Raw genomic sequence first — 21,169 nt, 5'->3', positions numbered from 1 at the left:
TAATACCCAGGAGCAGGGAAGAAGATTTTAAAAGAAATATTGCATTTTCACTGTACACTTATTTAGCCCCGCCCTAGCACTAGAACCCCCGACCCCAGGGCCATGAATTTCACAATTTAGGTAGAGGAACTCTTTCTCGCCATAACTTTGCACTTAGTTAGTTTATTTAATACCTAGGAGCAGAGAAGAAGATTTTCAAAGAATTTATGTATTTTCACTATATAATCAATAGAGCCCCACCCCTCCCCCAACACCAGAACCCTTGACCCTGGGGTCAAAAAATTCACAATTTTGGTAGAGGCACTCTAGCTCATCATAACTATTATCTTTGTTAGTTTATTTGATACCTAGGAGCAAAGAAGAAGATTTTCAAAGAATTAATGTAATTTTGCTATATAATAAATATAGCCCCCCCCCCCCCTAACACAAGAACCCTTGACCCTGGGACCATAAAAATCACAATTTTGGAAGAGGCACTCTTGCTCATCATAACTATGTGCTTAGTTAGTTTATTTAATACCTAGGAGCATAGAAGAAGGTTTTCAAACAATTCATGTATTTTCACTATATAATCAATAGAGCCCCCCCCCCCCCAACACCAGAACCCATCAACCACGGGCCATGAATTTCACAGTTTTGGTAGTGGCACTCTTTCTCATCATAAATATGCACTTAGTGAGTTTATTTAATACCTAGGAGCAGAGAAGAAGGTTTTCAAAGAATTCATGTATTTTCACTATATAATCAATAGAGCCCCCCCCCCCCCCCCTCAACACACCAGAACCCTTGACCCTGGGGCCATAAAATTCACAATTTTGGTAGAGACACTCTTGCTCATCATAACTTTGTACTTAATTAGTTTATTTAATACCCAGGAGCAGAGAAGAAGATTTTAAAAGAAATAATGCATTTTCACTGTATACTTATTTAGCCCCACCCTAGCACTAGAACCCCTGACCCCAGGGCCATGAATTTTACAATTTTGGTAGAGGACTCATTGCTGATTACAATCATGCAAACAGTTTGACTGCTTGATGCCCAGGAGTAAAGAAGAAGATTTTTAAAGATTGCAATAATTTTAGTGGTTTTGGCCCCACCCCTCAGGCCCCAGGGGGGCAGGGATCATGAAATTCACAATTTTTGTTCCCCTTCACCCATAGATGCTTTGTGCCAAATCTGGTTGAAATTGGTTCAGTGGTTGCAGAGAAGAAGCTGAAAATGTTCAAATGTTGACGCACGACGCACGACGGGCGACGACGGACGAAAACAGATAGCAATAGGTCAATAGTTTACTCAGGTGACCTAAAAATTGTTAACAGACAGACAGACAGCTATGAAAGACACGACGATGGACACCTTACTATCACATAAGCTCTTCTGATTTCTGACCAGTAGAGTTAAAAAGGTATGAAATTGCCACAACAGAAGCAAAGTGAATTGATATGTTTTCAAACTTTGTTTGGGGAACGTAATAATATTTCATTCTATTTTTTAATTTATATGCTTAAAAATTTTATCATACAAAAAAAGTAAAAACCCACAATATATCATGATCTATATATTTCATTTGTAAGCTTTTTTTCATATGCAGGGGTTTGAATAATATACAAGTATAGCCATTTAATGAATTCCTTAATAAATAGGTATAACAAAAAACAAGAGCTGTTTGTAAAACACTTATGCCCCCTCCCTCAAATTGGAATTTTTCATAACTAAACTTGTCTAGACATTCAGTTGATAAATCTGTTTATTAAATTTAATTTCAAAATGTTCAACCTCTGCAAAGAAACTGCAAATAAGTAGTACAGGGGGCATAACTCTGACAACAATGGTCTGATTGTACATAAAAAAAGAGCTTGAGCTAGATATTCAGCTGATAAATCTGTATACCAAATTTTATTTCAGTATGTGCAATTTCTGTGATGAAAATGTATGGAAACTGCAAATAAGTTTTTTTTAAGTCCAAGGGGCATTACTGTCAATAATGGCGAGATCATATCCAAAACAGAACTTGGCCTAGATATACACCTGATGTATCTGTATACCAAATTTCATCTCAGTATGTGCAACGGTTGTGAAGAATATTAAAGGAAACGAAATGGACCAACATACATGTACCGACCGACAGACAGCAGCAAAGCAAAATGCTTTCACTTCTTTGAAGGGGGCATAATTAACTGAGCGAAATGAAACAATTTTGTGAATTATCCAGAATTTGCTAAATCTTTTTTTTTTTGCTTTCTGACATTTCTTATTGAAAGGGAGTTCCATGTATAACCCCCATAGTGCTCAGTATATATAGAGATACAGAAACAGTCACCCATTGTGTCTTAATTAACTCTGACAAAACTTCACTTTGTAGAATTCTAATTTTAAAAGTCATCAGACTCTAATTCAAGTGTTAAACCACACTGAATTAACTCACTTATTGGCCATTTTTCAACAGAAGGGAAACCAGAAACACAGTTCTTCAAGGATTTTGAATAGATATCCCACTTACTTGAAACAAGTTGTCTAAAATTTGATTTACATCTTTCAAGTACATAAGGTTTTGCCTGATTAAATCCAGTACAAAATAATCTGTAATGTAAAACCATCCAAAGAATAACGACAGTCTCATCAATAAGAGTTCTGTCTTCTGGGTTGTCTAAATTGAATAAAAGAATTTGATTGCTGCAAAGTAATACATCATTATCTGAATCATACATCATAATTTCAACCTTTTCCGGAGAAATAACAATATTTGGTATCATGTGGTGTAAAAACTCAGGGTGTTTCTGCTTTTGAACTAGGGAAAACACTATAGTTTGTGCTATTGCTTGTGACAGTGAATGCTCCGGTAAAGCTTGCTTGACCTCTGTTATCATTTTTCCACCTGGAGAACTATCATTCTGTGTTTCTGAAATTCAAAAAGCAAATCTTAAAAGATGAATGTATCTTATTGTAATAAAAGAGGCCCAAGGGCCTTAATGTTCACATGAGTATAATCCAACACTGTAAATAATATATATTTAAGTATAAAACAAATAAACTGATAGATGAGTTCTGCAAGTGATAATACATTCTCATTTGTCACTATCACTGTTTAGACCAAACACCGTTCAGGTAAGAAAGTAGAACGTTTCAGGGACTGTATAACATTACCTGAACTTGATTCATTTTTTTTTCGTTTTTAATGACATCATTTTCAGTCTGGAAATATGGTCGATTCTATAATTTTTGAACAATCAGGTTGTCCGTGAGTGTTCAAAAAATTGGCTATAGATAGAAACGTGAAATTTTCAGGTATGATAGTTCTAAGTCCATAAATATGCAAAAAGTATTTCATTATACCCCCTGCTTAAGAAGCAGGAGGGTTTATAGTAAATGGTATTTCCATCTGTCCGTCCATCCATCTGTCTGTACGTCTGTCTGTTATGCTTTGGGTACCCATCTCTTATCCGCAACTCCTCTCAAACCACTGAAGAAATTTAATGAAACATTTACAGAATCTTTAATTTCTTTATTACATATTACCATTGTGCACCTCCTATTTTTTAATCCGACACATATTTTGGATTTCCCTGCCACAGCAAAACATGGACTTGGCCGTAAAAAGGTATCATTTATTGAGCTCATTGCTCAGTCAGTACCTCTAATTTTTATTGGAAGTGCCGAGCGTTGGCGCTTGCTATGACTCCAAAATTGTCCAATTGTGAATTTCTAATTTCTAACACCTTTTGTATGATATCATTTACCTGGAAATATTTTGTTAAAACATATAGAACATAAGAAGTGTGAAATTCCAAGATCTTTCAAATGATATCTTGAAAAAAGGGTTGGTCCCTATAATAAGGGATCTAGAGGGGCCAAAAGGTTTTTCCTGATATTTTGAAAAGTATTGAAAATTTGTAATACATCCAAGATGCAAAGTTGTTCAAAATTTCAAGCTTAATCGATTGGGTTGTCAAGTGTCCAGTCAAACCGGAAGTAGTCGGAAAATGCGTATTTTTGCCATTCTTGACAAGTTTTGCGGAAAAATATTAAAAGAAATCAACAGGTTTTAAGGAAAAATACAAAAAAGTGATATAAATACATGTATAATGAGACGTATAGTTCAATTAAGATACAAATTATATTTTTCTACTTTTCTTCCTTTTTCAATTTGGTAAAATGGACCTGGTAAACATGATACAAGTTCAGTATGATGTGAAGACACAAAGAGAATCTAGGGCAAAATATAAATATAGACTGATATATTGAACATCATTCATTTAGGGTAGCTTCAGGTGTCAAAATTAAAACCCTACATCCTAGTACTTGTAATTATCACCTTTGGTTGTGTTTAATTTATGGCTTCATTGATTATACCTGTTAAGCTAATTAGAAGTGCTAATTAATTCATTAAGTTTTAATTCACCTTATACATTTATAGCATTATATGTCAATTAAATATTACAATTGTAGTTTACCTAAAAATCTAGTAGGAAATGTTCAATAAATTATTTATTTCAAAAACAACAGATAAACTTACATCTGCAGATATTGAAAAAAAACAACAACATTGAAAGTGTTCTGATCCACTTTCTTTGTAAACTGTAGATTGGATTGGTAAACTACATGAACATGATACATGAATCCAAAAGCCAAATACCACTCTGATTTCTAGATCTGAGGAAAAGCATATTTTGAGCAAAAAGTGTGAAAGTTTAGTTTATAGGTATAAATTGTGTGGTGATGCGTTTTGTGTTTTTATCTTATAAAATGTAATGTGTAATGTAATTAATTACTTTAACAAAGTAATTGTAATTTAATTAATTACTTTTTTAAATGAGAGTAATGGTAATTGTAATGGTAATGATTAAAATTCCAAAGTAATTGTAATGTAATGCATTACATTTCAAAGTAATTGACCCCAGGTCTGCCCCACCCTACCCCTGAAGGTCATGATTTTAACAATTTGATATTTGCACTACCCAGGGGTGCTTCCACATAAGTTTCAGCTTTCCCAGACCAGTGGTTCTTGAGAAGATTTTAAAGATTTGTTCTATACATTTCTATGTAAAATTTGGATTCCCTATTGTGGCCCCGCCCTACTCCCGGGGTCACAATTTTAGCAATTTAATATTTACACTAACCAAGGATGCTCCCACATAAGTTTTAGCTTTCCTGGCCCAGTGGTTCTTGAGAAGTTTTTCAAAGATTTGTTCTATATATTTCTATGTAAAACTTGAATTCCCTATTGTGGCCCCACCCTACCCCCCGGGGTGTTGATTTTAACAATTTAATATCTATACTACCCAAGGATGGTCTAACAAAAGTTTCAGCTTTCCTGGCCCAGTGGTTCTTGAGAAGAAGATTTTTAAAGTTCTATGTAAAACTTGGATTCCCTATTGTGGCCCTCCCCTACCCCCGGGGGTCATGATTTTAACAATTTAATATCTAAGGTACCCAAGGATACTTTCACATAAGTTTCAGCTTTCCTGGCCAAGTGGTTCTTGAGAGGAAGATTTTTTTAGTGACCCCACCCTTTTTTGTCTTTTCTTGATTATCTCCCCTTGTAGGGGGATTTGGCCCTTCATTTTAACAATTCGAACACCCCTATACCCAAGGATGCTTTGTACCAAGTTTGGTTAAAATTGGCCCATTGGTTCTTGAGAAGAAGTCAAAAATGTGAAAAGTTGACAGACGGATGAGATGTCAAATCCTTACAATCAAATGTACAGTCAGCAGAACATACCTCAGTATAAGCACACTTTTTCCAAGGATAAGAGTAACTCTTTCTGTATTATTTGATACAGATATTCTTTACAGCATTGAGCTGTATCGAATTTCAATTGTATATATATTCCTTAGAATTTAATCATATTGATTTTGGCTACATATATCAGTAACTGTACTCCCTTGGATTTCATTTAGGCCTATTTCATTTGCACACGTTAATAACATTTTTTATTGTATCCACGGATAAATACAGACCCTGAGACGTGCTACTACCCCACACGCTCGCTGCACAAATGGTACACGAACGCTACACGGTTTGCACGACACGCTGCACGGTTTACACGAAACGCTACACGGTTTGCACGAAACACTACACGGTTTACACAAAACGCTATGCACGAAAGGCTGCACGGTTTACACGAAAGGCTGCACGAAACGCTTTGTACAAGTTTCTCACACGCTTTGTGCACGATTCTCGCACGGTTTGGCCTCGGTTTGGATTTTCTACTCGGGATATCTTGGGCATTTTTACCTCTTTATCAATTATTCAATGAGAATCGCTCAAGAACCACATAAAGCAGCTGTTCAAATTCAATTTAGTACACTTGTATTATAAAAACTGATAGAAATATTCAATACTTTGACAGTTGTAATTAATTGATAAATAATTGTCAGTTCGAATTTATTCATTTATTTATCCAACTGTTTAAAAACGAAATGCCGATATCGTTAAAGTCAGTTTACTAAAATACAATTTTCATATACAGGTATTAATCATTCATTTCAATGTAATATTTCAACGAGTATAATTTGATAAATTGATCTAATAAGTTGATCACAAATTCGATTTTTCACCGCAGGAATATAAACTCATTGATTTTTAATAATATTGATTATATTGCATGTGTTTGATTTTTGAGGCGGATTATTATTTTTTTTATTTTGATTTTAAATTATAAATAAATTAAATACGCCTATATACTCTACTACCGATTAATGAAACATTTTGAAAGATTTTTTTACGCAAGCATTATCATTAGGAGGGAAACCCGTAAAGGGTGTAAAGGGGGGGGGGGGGGGGTTAATGTGATCTATTAATCTATTCTATTCTCTTTCTCTTTTTACATAAAGCTTATCAAATTACATCAGTATATCCATCATACTGTAAAATCCTTCAATTCAAAACAAGACTAAAAGTATGTTTGTATGTGTACATTTTTTAATAGTCGCGGCATTTGACAATACATTGTACATGCAATATAGATCTATCTTTATACCGGCATTCAGGTATATTACAGGAAAACTGAAATATCTTAGATGAAATAAAAAGTACCTGATTTATTAAACAAATAATACATATTTATTCATGATTTACTCCTCTGATGTTTCGGAGGTTCGTGTTTGCTCTGCTCTTATTTTGTATATTTGTTTAATGGACGTTGAGATTGAATACTGTTCGTTATTTCCATATCCTTCTCTTAAGCTTTTCTTACATGATATTCATATAAAGACTTCCATATCAGTTCTGTTTGTTTTACTGTTTACGGCTAGAAATTCGGATTTACAAATAAAAGATGAAATCCGCTGATTTATAAGTTGTACCCATCAAATAGTTATAGAACCATTTTATTTTTTTAAAAATCCAGTCGTAATTTCCAGGTGTCATTAAGCCATGAACTCAACATGTAACTATAGCAAAACAGGTTTTCATTTACAATGCCCTCGGAGCCCGTGATCGCTGTTGTAAATGACCTTGATCACAGTTGAAAGGCGGAAAGAAGATTCCAATACATTTATAAGGGGTGTATCTGTGCATACCTTTAACAACGAATTTAAACAAGAATAGAAAATAAAGCATTTAATTAAACTAGCATTAGATTGAAAGCTACAACAAAAAATTAAAGACTGAAATGTCTAGTAATTTAATTTAACATCCCCCCTCGTTTATAAAGATATTGTTGTCAGTGCACGTAAATTAAAATTATAAAATCCATTTTTGACAATAATGAGCAACAAGTTTTATGTATTAAAAGATATTAAATGACACATCGTTTCAAATGCAAAGACAAGAACGGAGTCCTTATATATTTAATTAAAAAAAAAGAATATTACCGGTATTTCTTTCTTTCTTTGAGAAAAAATGTTTAAGAGGCCACGATCGCATTGATACATGTAGTATATTGAATACAATGCCCTTGAAACTGTTGTACATAGCTGATTTATTTGAACACATTTTCTATAGAAGGAAAAGAAATCAAACAAATATAAATCATACATTACCGTTTAATTTAATTTTGTTGTTCCATTTTTTTTTTACTCCTATAATATCACAAGCATAACTAATTCAATTATAAAATACTAATAGAATTTTACATCCTGACCCATCGATAGCCATATTTAAAATGAAATGACTTCCGAATGAATCTTACACGATTCTTGCACGAAAGTCGCACGTTTCTCACACGGTTCTTACACGAAAGTCGCCCGTTTCTCACACGCTTTTCATACGCTCCCTACACGGTTTGCACGAAACGCTTTGGAGCTTACACGAAACGCTGCACGGTTTACACGAAACACTACACGGTTTGCACGAAACGCTGCACAGTTTAAAGGAAACGCTACACGGTTTGCACAAAATGGAAAGCGCACGAAAGCCACACGCTTTTTTGGGGTAGTAGCACGTCTCAGGGTCTGTAGCCTATACATAAAGAATAGAATTTCAGAGACAGTAGACATTACCAATATGCACAATGAGAAGCAAAGATAAATATAAATTATTACATTTGGAAATAACAAACTTGGAAAATCAACGAAAAGGTTTCTTCTACCTCTACTCACTGAAATAAAGATTTAAGGAAAAAACAAATTGTTAAATGTATTCGGCCTAATGTCATTAATCCGAACAGAAATCGACAAACTTTCTGTAGAGAAGAAAACCAAGCCCGTTCCTATAGGTCAGATCCCTATTTATGATGAAGTGATCCTTTACTTAAAAGTGTACTATAAGTCAAAGTAAGGCCATACCAATTTCTAATACAGTTTGTCGGATTTGCCGCTTCTATTTTTTTTAACAAATGCAAGATATAATATTAAACAAAAAAGGTCCGTGCGCACGCATCCAAAAAATCCGACTACAAAATTTTTCTCGACTTTTTACACCAAACACATGTGTGAAATGAAAACCTACCAAGTTTATCCATGAGATGGATATGGACCAACCAATTATGAACTTTTTTCCAGTGACCTTGAACTCCCTTAAATGACCTTGGGTCAAGGTCATGACAAACCCTTGGGTCATGGGCAATCTTTGTGTAGAATGAGAACCTACCATGTTTATCCATAAGAAAGATATGGACCTGACACAAATTATGAATTTTTCTTCCAATAACCTTGAATTTCTCCAAGTGATCTTGGGTCAAGGCCATGACACACCCTTAGGTCAAAGGCAATCTTTCTGTGAAATAAGAACTTACCAAATATATCCATAAGAAAGTAATGGACCAGACAGAAATAATGAACTTTTTCTTCCAGTGACCTTGAGGTTCTCCAAATGACCTTGGGTCAAGGTCATGACAATCTTTGCATGAAATGAAAACCTACGAAGTTTATCCCTAAACAAGAGGCCCATGAGCCACATCGCTCACCTGAGAAGCTTTTACCATTCTGTTCTTTACCAGATTTCCCCCTTGTTATACATAATGCATCCCCACCCTACCCCACTGATCATAATTATAAGACAATTTGAAATCACACTACCCCAGGATGCTTTCACATAAGTTTCAGCTTTTCTGGCCCAGTGGTTCTTTGAAGATTTTTCCTATATATTTCTATGTAAAACTTTGATTCCCCATTGTGGCCCCGTCCAGTCTCCGGGGGGCATGGTTTGAACAATTTAGAATCTACACTACCCAAGAATGCTTTCACACAAGTTTCAGTTTTTCTGGCCCAGTGGTTCTTGAGAAGAAGATTTTCAAAGATTTTTCCTATATATTTCTATGTAAAACTTTTATTTCCCATTGTGGCCCCGCCCAATCCCCTGGGGTCATGATTTGAACAATTTAAAATCTGCACTACCCAAGAATGATTTCACACAAGTTTCAGCTTTTCTGGCCCAGTGATTCTTGAGAAGAAGATTTTCAAAGATTTTTCCTATATATTTCTATGTAAAACTTTGATTCCCCGTTGTGGCCTGCCCAATCCCCGGGGGTCATGATTTGAACAATTTAGAATCTACACTACCCCAGGATGCTTCCACAAAAGTTTCAGCTTTTCTGGCCCAGTGGTTCTTGAGAAAAAGATTTTTCCTATATATTTCTATATAATTCCAATCTTCATTTTATCTATTGATTTCCTGTGTTTTGATTGGACGAGAACACGTTCCAGAAAATTTTTACACATCGATAAATTCTTTCAATCAGAACTACTTTCTTGATTGTTGTAAAAACAATGAAAACAGATACTTCTAGTCCGTTTTAGCTAAATTATGATTACAAGAAACTTATAAAAAATAAATAAATGAATGAAAAGGAGATAAACAGGACTGACAGACGGGAATATTATGTTTATGTCATTGTCGGATCACGAGTTAGAAATATTTTGAAACCGCTGATCTGGCTGCTGTCATTTTCTCGACGTTCCATATCAACTCTTTTGTTATTGTAATGTGATAGGGAGAAGAAACATACCTCAGACTCTTGCCTTTTCAGCATTAAATCATATATTTACATCCTACAGATCCCACATTCTCCCTAAATCTTTGAACGAACCAGAGCAAATCTAGGACGTCGTCGGTCTTCAACTTTCGTCATGACGTCAACATGGCGAAGTCAAGGACGAATTAGGCCTATTTTGGAGAATTAATTCGCGTATTTACGATATTTGTTGACTTAAACAACATTCAATGAGTTTTTATAAGTTTAATTTATAGATTGTTTTGGCAAATAAAGTTGGATTTTATCAATATTCATCTTGTATACGTTTCTTTGCGGCATAAAGTATTCCTACGCCATCACAAAATAACGGATTGTATGGCAAACCTCAAAGAGAAATAATTTTAACAATTAAAAAAAATCGTAATATTGGAATTATAAGAATTAAACGTTCTTTTTTCAGAATTTATCGATGTGTAAACTCTGCCTTTTTACTCACAAACTTTACATAAAAGTGCTTCGCACTTTTATTCAGTTTGTGAGTAAAAAGGCAGAGTTTACACATCGATAAATTTATCGATGTGTAAACTCTGCCTTTTTACTCACAAACTTTACATAAAAGTGCTTCGCACTTTTATTCAGTTTGTGAGTAAAAAGGCAGAGTTTACACATCGATAAATTCTGAAAAAAGAACGTTTAATCCTATAGTAAAACTTTTATTTCCCATTGTGGCCCTGCCCAATCCCCGGGGGTCATGATTTGAACAATTTAAAATCTACACTACCCAAGAATGCTTTCACACAAGTTTCAGTTTTTCTGGCCCAGTGGTTATTAAGAAGAAGATTTTCAAAGATTTTTCTTATATATTTCTATGTAAAACTTTGATTCCCCATTGTGGCCCCGCCCAATCCCCTGGGGTCATGATTTGAACAATTTAGAATCTACACTACCCAAGAATGCTTTCACACAAGTTTCAGCTTTTCTGGCCCAGTGGTTCTTGAGAAGAAGATTTTCAAAGATTTTTCCTATATATTTCTATGTAAAACTTTGATTCCCCATTGTGGCCCCGCCCAATCCCCTGGGGTCATGATTTGAACAATTTAAAATCTACACTACCCCCAAGATGCTTCCACATAAGTTTCAGCTTTTCTGGCCCAGTGGTTATTAAGAAGAAGATTTTCAAAGATTTTTCCTATATATTTCAATGTAAAACTTTGATTCCCCATTGTGGCCCTGCCCAATACCCGGGGGTCATAATTTGAACAAATTTAGAATCTACACTACCCCAGGATGCTTCCACATAAGTTTCAGCTTTTCTGGCCCAGTGGTTCTTGAGAAGAAGATTTTTTAATGACCCCACCCTATTTTTGTCTTTTCTTGATTATCTCCCCTTGCGAGGGGATATGTCCCTTCATTTTAACAATTTAAATTCCCATTTACCCAAGGATGCTTTGTACCAAGTTTGGTCAAAATTGGCCCAGTGGTTCTTGAAAAGAAGTCGAAAATCTGAAAAGTTTATGGACAGAAAGTCGGACGGACAGACGGACACAATGTGATCAGAAAAGCTCACTTGAGCCTTCGGCTCAGGTGAGCTAAAAAGATATAGACTGATTATGAACTTTTTCTTCCAGAAACCTTGAAGTTCCCCAAATAACCTAGGGTCAAGGTCATGACACACCCTTGGGTCATAGGCAATCTTTGTGTGAAATGAGAACCTACCAAGTTTATCAATAGGAAAGATATGGAGCTGACACAAATTATGAACTTTTTTTTCAAGTAACCTTGAAGTTCCCCAAATGACCTTGGATCAAGATCATGACACACCCTTGGGTCATGGGCAATCTTAGTATGAAATGAGAACCTAACAAGTTTATCCATAAGAAAGATATGGACCGGACACAAATTATGAACTTTTTCCTCCAATGACCTAGAACTCCTCCAAATGACCTTGGGTCAAGGTCATGACACACCCTTAGGTCATAGGCAATCTTTGTAAGTAATAAACGTATGCATTTGATAACACAATGATTGAAGCAAAAAAACGTTTTCATGAGATTAATAAGATGTTAAAGAACCTATTTCATATTGATAACCATATCGAAAAAGAATGAGTGCACTTAAGTACGTCATTTGGAACCTTTTCGACTACCCATTTTAAGCTTAACATTACAATATATCGCAAAATTAATCTATGATTACTGTGCAAGCATGTGCTTTTGATATCAATTTCTAGAATTTTTTGTCATACATATTTCTATAATTACAGAAAATTTTATTGAAAAGAACATGTAAAAGCCTTAAATTCCGGATATTTGAACGGGAACACTTTCGAATCTAAGGTATCCGCAAATAGGCGGAGACATTTAAACCGCATGGTTGTGGAATGTAAACATTAGCACATATGATTTTTTCGCATTGCGAATTGAAATGGAGAAGAGAGAGAGAGAGAGAGAGAAAGAGAGAGAGATCATGTTGATTTCATAGAGCACAATTATTAAATGATTCTAATGTTAAGGGATGGGGTAAATGTGTCGCTGTGCATACCATAATACAGAGGCGACATAAGCCTAAACATGTACTTACTAATGACACTGTCAATACCAGAATTCTTTCCAAACACCCCTAATGAAAAGCATAAAGATAAATAAGAGACATATTATCTTCAAACCCTATTAAAATTTGCGCAAAAATCTCCATAGGTTGAATTTGGAACAACGATAGATAATGTCACAACAGAGACTTAAACACAATGAAATTTTCAATAAAAGGGTTAGTGTATCGAACAGCAGAAGGTCACGTGAGAAAAGTGATTATAATATCAATCGTTGTTGCTCAGTGACCGGTTAATTCGGTAGCTATCTCGACCCTAGTTCGGGGACATTTTTTTGAAAATTAGATATGAGCCGCAACTTGGCCAACATTGTCCTTTGGATATGTATGAGTTTAAGTTAAAATACATATTCTGTGCAAATAAGAAAAATGGCCAAGTTGCAGCTCGATGTAAACAAAGTCGTTGAAAACTGGTATGCATACAAATCATAATAGAAATGAGACAAAACTGTTAGACCCCCGCCTCAAATGCTAGTGGCGCTCTATCAGCATTATTTAATACTTTCATGTAATACAATATACTAAAACCTGCTCTAAAGACATTGTTTAATGCCTATAAAACATAAATTTAATGAATTTTGGAATTTTATTTTGCGCAAAACATCGGGATCCAACTTTAATAGCTTAAGTGCACTCATTCTTTAATGTTTTTGAGTTGTAAAGCAAAAACTTTCATGGTTCCTTGAACCCTAATTTTTGGGGCCAACCCCTTTCAAATGATGTCAAATGATAGATCTTAAAATAATGCACGATATATGTGAAACATATAACAAATTACAGTAAAACTTCTCTAAACCGGCCAGCTGCCGGACTGAATAAAATGGCCGGACTAGAGGGGTGGCCGGTTTCCCGAGAATCTAACATACTGAAGAATTGCAGAACCATTATGTGACAGATGCTGGGAAAAATATATAATTGGTGTCTGTTATAATTATCTGTCAACATATTATTAATTATCGGCAGACACGTAATGTATTCTTAAGGTCTAAAAAATAAATTAATATTATTGAGGATAAATTCGTCATACGTGTTGGTTTTTATAGAAAGAAGTTAAAAAATAAAAGAGAAAAAAAATCATGGAAAGTTACTTTATTAATCATATGCGAAGAAATAAACCAGGACCCTTTACCTTAACTGTATACAGTAAACTGCATACATCCATGTATCGCTTACGTCATTAAAAAAATTGTACCTCAGTGAAATTTAGGTATATATAATTAAAACATTGCTGAGCAATATTTCTGTTATTTTAATAAACAAGAGGCCCACGGGCCTTATAGGTCACCTGAGCATTATGCATCAACTTTCCAGTTATTGAATTTGATTCAAGTTTTAATTTAAGCCAGATGATATATGGCATTCACAATTTTGAAAGAGGCACCATTGATCATCATAACAGTACACTTAGCAGTTGCTTAGCTTGGTTACTGAATATCCATACGCAGGGTAGGGGAACAAAAATGCGTTCCAACTAATCAGTAATATTCAGCAATAATCAGTAGTGCGCCTAACACTGTGAAATAAACCCCTTACCCTAGGTCCACACATTGCACAAATTTAATAAGACACTCTTAAAATTGCCTATCAAAAAATAAATGAATGTTTTATAAATACAAAGGAGCAGATTTCAAACAATTTATTTTCAGTAAATAAGTAGAGCCCCCCCCCCCACTCCTGACCCAGGGTCCTTGAAATTCACAAGTCTGCAATATTAGGGCCCTTGCTCGTCATGACTATATAGGTAGTTAATCTGCTTCATACCCAGAGACAGAGAAGAAAATTTTCAAAGATTTAATGGATTTTCACTATATAATCAAAAGAGCCCCGCCCTAACATCAGAACCCCTGACTCTGGGGCCATAAAATTCATAATTTTAGAAGAGGCATTCTTGCCCATCATAACTATGTACTTAGTTAGTCTATTTAATTCCTAGGAGCAGAGAAGAAGATTTTCAAAGAATTCATGTATTTTTACTATATAATCTATAGAGCCCCCCCCCCCTCCTCAACACCAGAACCCCTGACCTTTGGACCCTTAAATTTACAATTTTGTTTGAGGCACTCTTGATCATCATAACTATGCACTTAGTTAGCTTAATTTATACTTAGGAGCAGAGAAGGTTTTCAAAGGGTTCATGAATTTACACTATATAATTAATAGAGCCCCCCCCCCTTCAACATCAGAACCCTTGACCCTGGGGCCATAAAATTCACAATTTTTGTTGAGGCACTCTTGCTCATCATAACTATTAATTTGGTTAGTTTATTTAATACCATGGAGCAGAGAAGAAGATTTTCAAAGAATTATTGTATTTTCACTATATTATCAATAGAGCCCCCCCCCCCACACCAGAACCCTTGACCCTGGGGCCATAAAATTCACAATTTTCGTAAAAGCACTCTTGCTCAACATAACTATACACTAAGTTAGTTTATTCAATACCTAGAAGCAGAGTAGAAGATTTTCAAAGAATTCATGTATTTTAATATGTAATCTATAGAGCCCCGCCCTAACACCAGAACCCCTGACCCCGGGACCATAAAATTCACAATTTTTGTTGAGGCACTCTTCCTCATCATAACCATGCACTTAGTTGGTTTATTTAATACCTAGGAGCCGAGAAGAAGATTATCAAAGAATTCATGTATTTTCACTATATAATCAATAGAACCCCCCCCCTCCCAACACCAGAACCCTTGACCCTGGGGCCATAAAATTCACAATTTTGACTGATACACTTTTGGTCATCATAACTATGTACTTGGTTAGTTTATTTAATACCCAGGAGCAGAGAAGAAGATTTTCAAAGAATTCATGTATTTTCACTATATATAATAAATAGAGCCCCACCCTAACACCAGAACCCCTGACCCTGGGGCCATAAAATTCACAATTTTTGTTGAGGCACTCTTGCTCATCATAACTATGCACTTAGTTAGTTTATATAATACCCAGGAGCAGAGAAGAAGATTTTCAAAGAAATAATGCATTTTCACTATATACTTATTAAGCCCCGCCCTAGCACTAGAACCCCTGACCCTGGGGCCATGCATTTCACAATTTTGGTAGAGGACTCAATGCTGATTACAATCATGCAAACAGTTTGACTGCTTGATGTCCAGGAGTAAAGAAGAAGATTTTTAAAGATTGCATTAATTTTAGTGGTTTTGGCCCCACCCCTCAGGCCCCAGGGGGGCAGGGATCATGAAATTCACAATTTTTGTTCCCCTTTAGCCATAGATGCTTTGTGCCAAATATGGTTCAAATTGGTGCAGTGGTTGCAGAGAAGAAGCTGAAAATGTTCAAATGTTAACACACGATGGACGACGGACGACGCACGTCGCACGACGACGGACGAAAACGGATAGCAATAGGTCACCTGAGTTTACTCAGGTGACCTAAAAATGTATATTTTGGTAAACATTTTACTAGTATAATATATTTTTTCTTAGCATTATGTATCTGTAACAAATTTTAAGGCCGCTTATGTGTATTTAAAAAGATGATGCAATATGGCGTGCGATAATTTGTTGATTCATTCTGTGATTTAAATTTATTAGTTGCTTGATATTTTATTAATTCAAGTTTAATTATTGTTAATCATAATTATGTACACAACTTAGACCGGCCAATTACGTTGTCTGGCAAGATGATTACCCCTTCAAGACAGTTAAAACACTATGAAGCCATTTTCAGTTTTTCTCTAGTGGGTAGGCTATTTTTCACACCTCCGGCCGGTCCTTTTTACCCCTCCGGCCAATGACAATTAATTTCTTGCAATCAAGTGGCCGGTATGATGAGGGGAAATTTCCTATGTTTCTTAACTTTTGTACTTGGAAAAGTGGCCGGTGTCCGGTTTTCAGGGGTGGCCGGTTTTATGAGAGTTTATGTGTAAAGAAATGTTAAGAATTGTGCCGGGACAAAAAAATTTGGCCGATGTTCAGGGAGAACCGGTTTCCAGGGGGGCCGGTTTGGAGAAGTTTCATTGTATTTTAAATTAGTTTTAAAAAAAATTAGGAAATAAATGTAAATTTTTGCACTTTTACATATTCTCATTTTTGAGTCCTACCTAGCACCGTTTTGAGCGCAGAAATCAAAAAGAAAAACCAATGTGCACAACTTCACTTCTAGTATTTAAATTCTGTGGTATTTCTGCTCCACCTTTTTTGTTTCCAAGCCTTTGTCTGGAAACAAACAGTATCAAATTTTCAATTAAAGTGAAATAACTCAAAAGTGGAAAGGAATTTTTTAAATGTATAGAAACAATTTTATTAAGTTGTGCAACATTTAAAAACTCTGAAAATTAGAGCGAATTCCGTGAAGAAATAAGCCAGTTATAAGATCTCAAAGTTGGTGTCCAGGAAAAAAAAAAGAATAATAGGGAATAATCTTAGCCATCAGGATCAGTAGAAGGTTTTCTGCCTGAGTGGAAGACAATCAATGTAAAATTAATTCTGTATAGTTAAATACAAAGTATTCAGTATAAATAAAATCAGCATGATCAGAGTCAGAAAAACGATACATTTTAGGAATGACTCTAATTCTTGGCCAAATTATTAGATTATAACCTGGTTTGGGTCAGTTTACGCTTTATAATCCGCGAAGTGGATTATAAACAAGAGGCCCATGGGCCACATCGCTCACCTGAGAAGTGTTGACCATTCTGTTCTTTACCAGATTTCCCCCTTGTTATACATAATGCATCCCCACCCTACCCCACTGATCATAATTTAGACATTTTGAAGTCTACACTACCCTATGATCCTTCCATGGGCACATATGTTTCAGCTTTTCTGGCCCAGTGGTTCCTGAGAAGAAGATTTTCAAAGATTTTCCTCATATATTTCTATTTAAAACTTTGATTCCTTATAATGGCCCCGCCCTTCCCCTGGGGGTCATGATTCCTACAATTTAGAATTAACATTATACCAGGATGCTTTCACATAAGTTTCAGCTTTTCTGACCCAGTGGTTCTTGAGAAGAAGATTTTCAAGGATTTTTCCTATATATTTCTATGTAAAACTTTGATTCCCCATTGTGGCACCGCCCTTCCCCCGGGGGTCATGATTTGAACAATTTAGAATCTACATTATACCAGGATGCTTTCACATAAGTTTCAGCTTTTCTGGCCCAGTGGTTCTTGAGAAGAAGATTTTCAAAGATTTTTCCTATACATTTCTATGTAAAACTTTGATTCCCCATTGTGGCCCCGCCCTTCCCCCAGGGGTCATGATTTGTACAATTTAGAATCTACACTACCCCAAGATGCTTCCACATAAGTTTCAGCTTTACTGGCCGAGTGGTTCTTGAGAAGAAGATTTTTTAATGACCTAACCCTATTTTTGCCTTTTCTTGATTATCTCCCCTTGCGAGGGGACATGTTCCTTCATTTTAATGATTAAGATTCCCCTTCACCCAAGGATGCTTTGTACCAAGTTTTGTCAAAATTGGCCCAGTGGTTCTTGAGAAGAAGTCGAAAATGTGAAAAGTTTACAGACGGACAGACAGACGGACAGACAGACAGACGGACGGACGACGGACAAAATGTGATCAGAAAAGCTCACTTGAGCCTTCGGCTCAGGTGAGCTAAAAAGTGTAAACTGCCCAAACCAGGTTATAATCAAATAATTTGGCCAAGAATTAGAGTCATTCCTTATAGTTTAATTTTTAAATAATTAAACAACTGTGGATGTAAAATTGTGCTGCTTTTTAAGAGTTCAACTTTGCCGCGCAATAATACATCCCTAGTAACGGAAGTGATTTGAAACAAGGGGGATGTAATAACTGAAGGGGACGTAATAACAGATCTAGCAGCCATGATGTTTGTTGACACGAGGTAAGAGTAAGCTACTGTTTGAAGTTAAAAGTAAATTTATTAAATTTAGAATTTTCCATGTAATTCCATGGACTGGAAATGTGGGATTGCATAGATACAAATGAATCAGCTGGTTGTCAAGGGGGTGTGTCCCCATACCAAACCAGGTTATTACGTTTTATTCTTGTGTTCCTTTATAGAAATCAACCAATGAGAGGCTAGAATATAATCAAAATTAAATTATTAAGATGTAAATATGTCTGTAATGCCCCTAACCTTGGTCTCATTGTTTCAGTTGGTTTGAACATATTTTTATTGTTAAGATGTTACAATAAAAGGATTGGACACAAGTACTTTAAAATACTTAAAACGTCCTCTCCTTTCAGTTCTAAATCAGCATGTTTTCCATATTGGTACCATTTATATATTTGTATCAATTTAATTATATTTTTTGTTAAAAGCAGTCAAAAAATTGTTTTATTACATATTTTTAATATTACATTTTGCGTTGTCTTCAGTGCAAAAATAAAATAAAATGTAATAAAGCAAAACAAAACTAGAACTGTCCAATAGGGACAAATACCCCCGCTGGGGTTTTCAGAGTAGGTGCCAATTCAGAAATATTTTATGGACCTAGTATGAGGTGTTTACTATTGTCTAATAAAGTGCCCTTCCACAGCATGATACGCCCATCAAATATTGTTCGATAATCATAAATTGGTTAGGGTGCAAGAAAATCAAGTATTTACTTGATTAACAGATTGACACAGATTTCAATGATCTAATTTCCATTTCTTATCTTGTTTAAAATATTGAACATACATCATCAGAGACTTGCAGTGTAGGGATTAATTAAGACAAATAATACATCATATAATTCTAAACTGGCTGTGTTAGAGCTTAACAAATATCCATCTGCAGCTTTAAATTGTTTATTGCATATTTTATGAAATAATGGAAATGATATAGTCTAATAAAAAAAATGAAAAATTAATTATTCTTTAGACTAAAAAATTCTAAGTGAGACATGACTGCAATTTGTTGCAAGTATATAAAAATTGAAATGTAATTTTCTTTCAATGAACACATGTATAATTTAATTAATTATATTACATGTATACAATACTAATTCAGTTTTAATCATACACTAAAACATCAATTTGTTTTAATTACATTACACCAATTGAAAGATCTTTATCTGAACTACAGCCATCAAGAACTCTTAATTAACATAAGGCCATTTCTTTTTGCCCAACTCCCAAGAGATGAATTAAGATTATACTGCATGATGCTCTTGCCATTTAACTCCCGACAATGAACTCATTAATTTCTCTCATATTTGACATGCACATTTCTGCTATCAAAATTTCCCCTTGACCAGTGCTTGATAATTATGCCCATGAGACAAACTGAATTCCTCTCAAATCATTAACATTACAGAATTTGCTGTAAAGTATATCATAAAAAATAAGTATTTACTTAATTTAGCATTTTTTAATAAGGATACAACCATAATTTTACATTTTTTAGGATTATGAAATTTAAAATTTTAAAGACTTAGTTTTTTTAAAAAATCACTTAAAATTAAAGGTCACAGTGACCTTGAAATAGGTCGGGACACACCGTCTACCCAAGATGCATAAATTGTCCAAGTTTGATGATTGTAAGTCTAATAGTTTTCTAGTTATGAGCCAAACAAAATCACAAAATAAAAAAGAAAAAACACCTGTAAAATGCAAAAAAATCATCCAATCCTGAAGAAAATCCCAGGTGCACACCTTCATATGGTGAATAATAAGTGTATAAATTTTCAGACAAATCCATCCAACAGTTTCTGAGAAACGGTCCGGACAAAATCTTGTCTACAGACAGACGGACAGACGGACAGACAGACGGACATGGTGATTCCAATATACCCCCCTAAACTTCGTTTGCGGGGGTATAATAATTTAAAAATCATGTTATTACATTTTGCGTTATTACTTTTTGCATTGATCTAAACAAAATGTAATAACGCAATATGTAATAATCCAGGTTTATTAGATTTTGCATTGTTATTACATTTTGCAATGCAACATACCCTGTTTTGTATAATTTTGTACTACATGTATTTATACATGTACATGATTTGATTCTTGTGTATTAGTTATTGTAGATATGAAACAAGATGTGTTTGTGAAACACTATGCACTAGGGCTGTCACGGGTACCTCAAATAACCCGGAACTGCGAAACAATTAATTCAGGTCGGGTACGGTTCCGTTTTTCCGGAATTCTGTTCGGTTCCGATTTGTATTATAGAGTAGATTTTGCTGTACCTAGGCGTCAAAAATGAGACATTTGTTAGAATTTGGTCATTATCAGGTGATTTAAATAGTTTGGTACAATTGTTG

General features: G+C 34.9%; 1 protein-coding gene across 1 annotated transcript in view; it reads right to left on the bottom strand.

Moving 5' to 3' along the window:
• Positions 1–2,372: 2,372 nt before the first annotated feature.
• The window catches only part of LOC134269812 (uncharacterized), a 42,153-nt gene continuing 23,356 nt past the window's right edge, over positions 2,373–21,169 (bottom strand). The window contains exon 5 of the mRNA XM_062752017.1: positions 2,373–2,899. Within this exon, the coding sequence (XP_062608001.1) occupies positions 2,373–2,899 (527 nt within the window). The remainder of the gene's footprint in view (positions 2,900–21,169) is intronic.

Source organism: Saccostrea cucullata, unplaced genomic scaffold (assembly GCF_032062105.1).
Source record: "Saccostrea cucullata isolate Sc308-1 unplaced genomic scaffold, CSIRO_AGI_Scuc_v1 ctg2060, whole genome shotgun sequence".
In the NCBI taxonomy this organism is placed as follows: Eukaryota; Metazoa; Mollusca; class Bivalvia; order Ostreida; family Ostreidae; genus Saccostrea; species Saccostrea cuccullata.
Note: the sequence above shows the minus strand (reverse complement) of the source record. Positions and strands in the feature narration are given on the sequence as shown.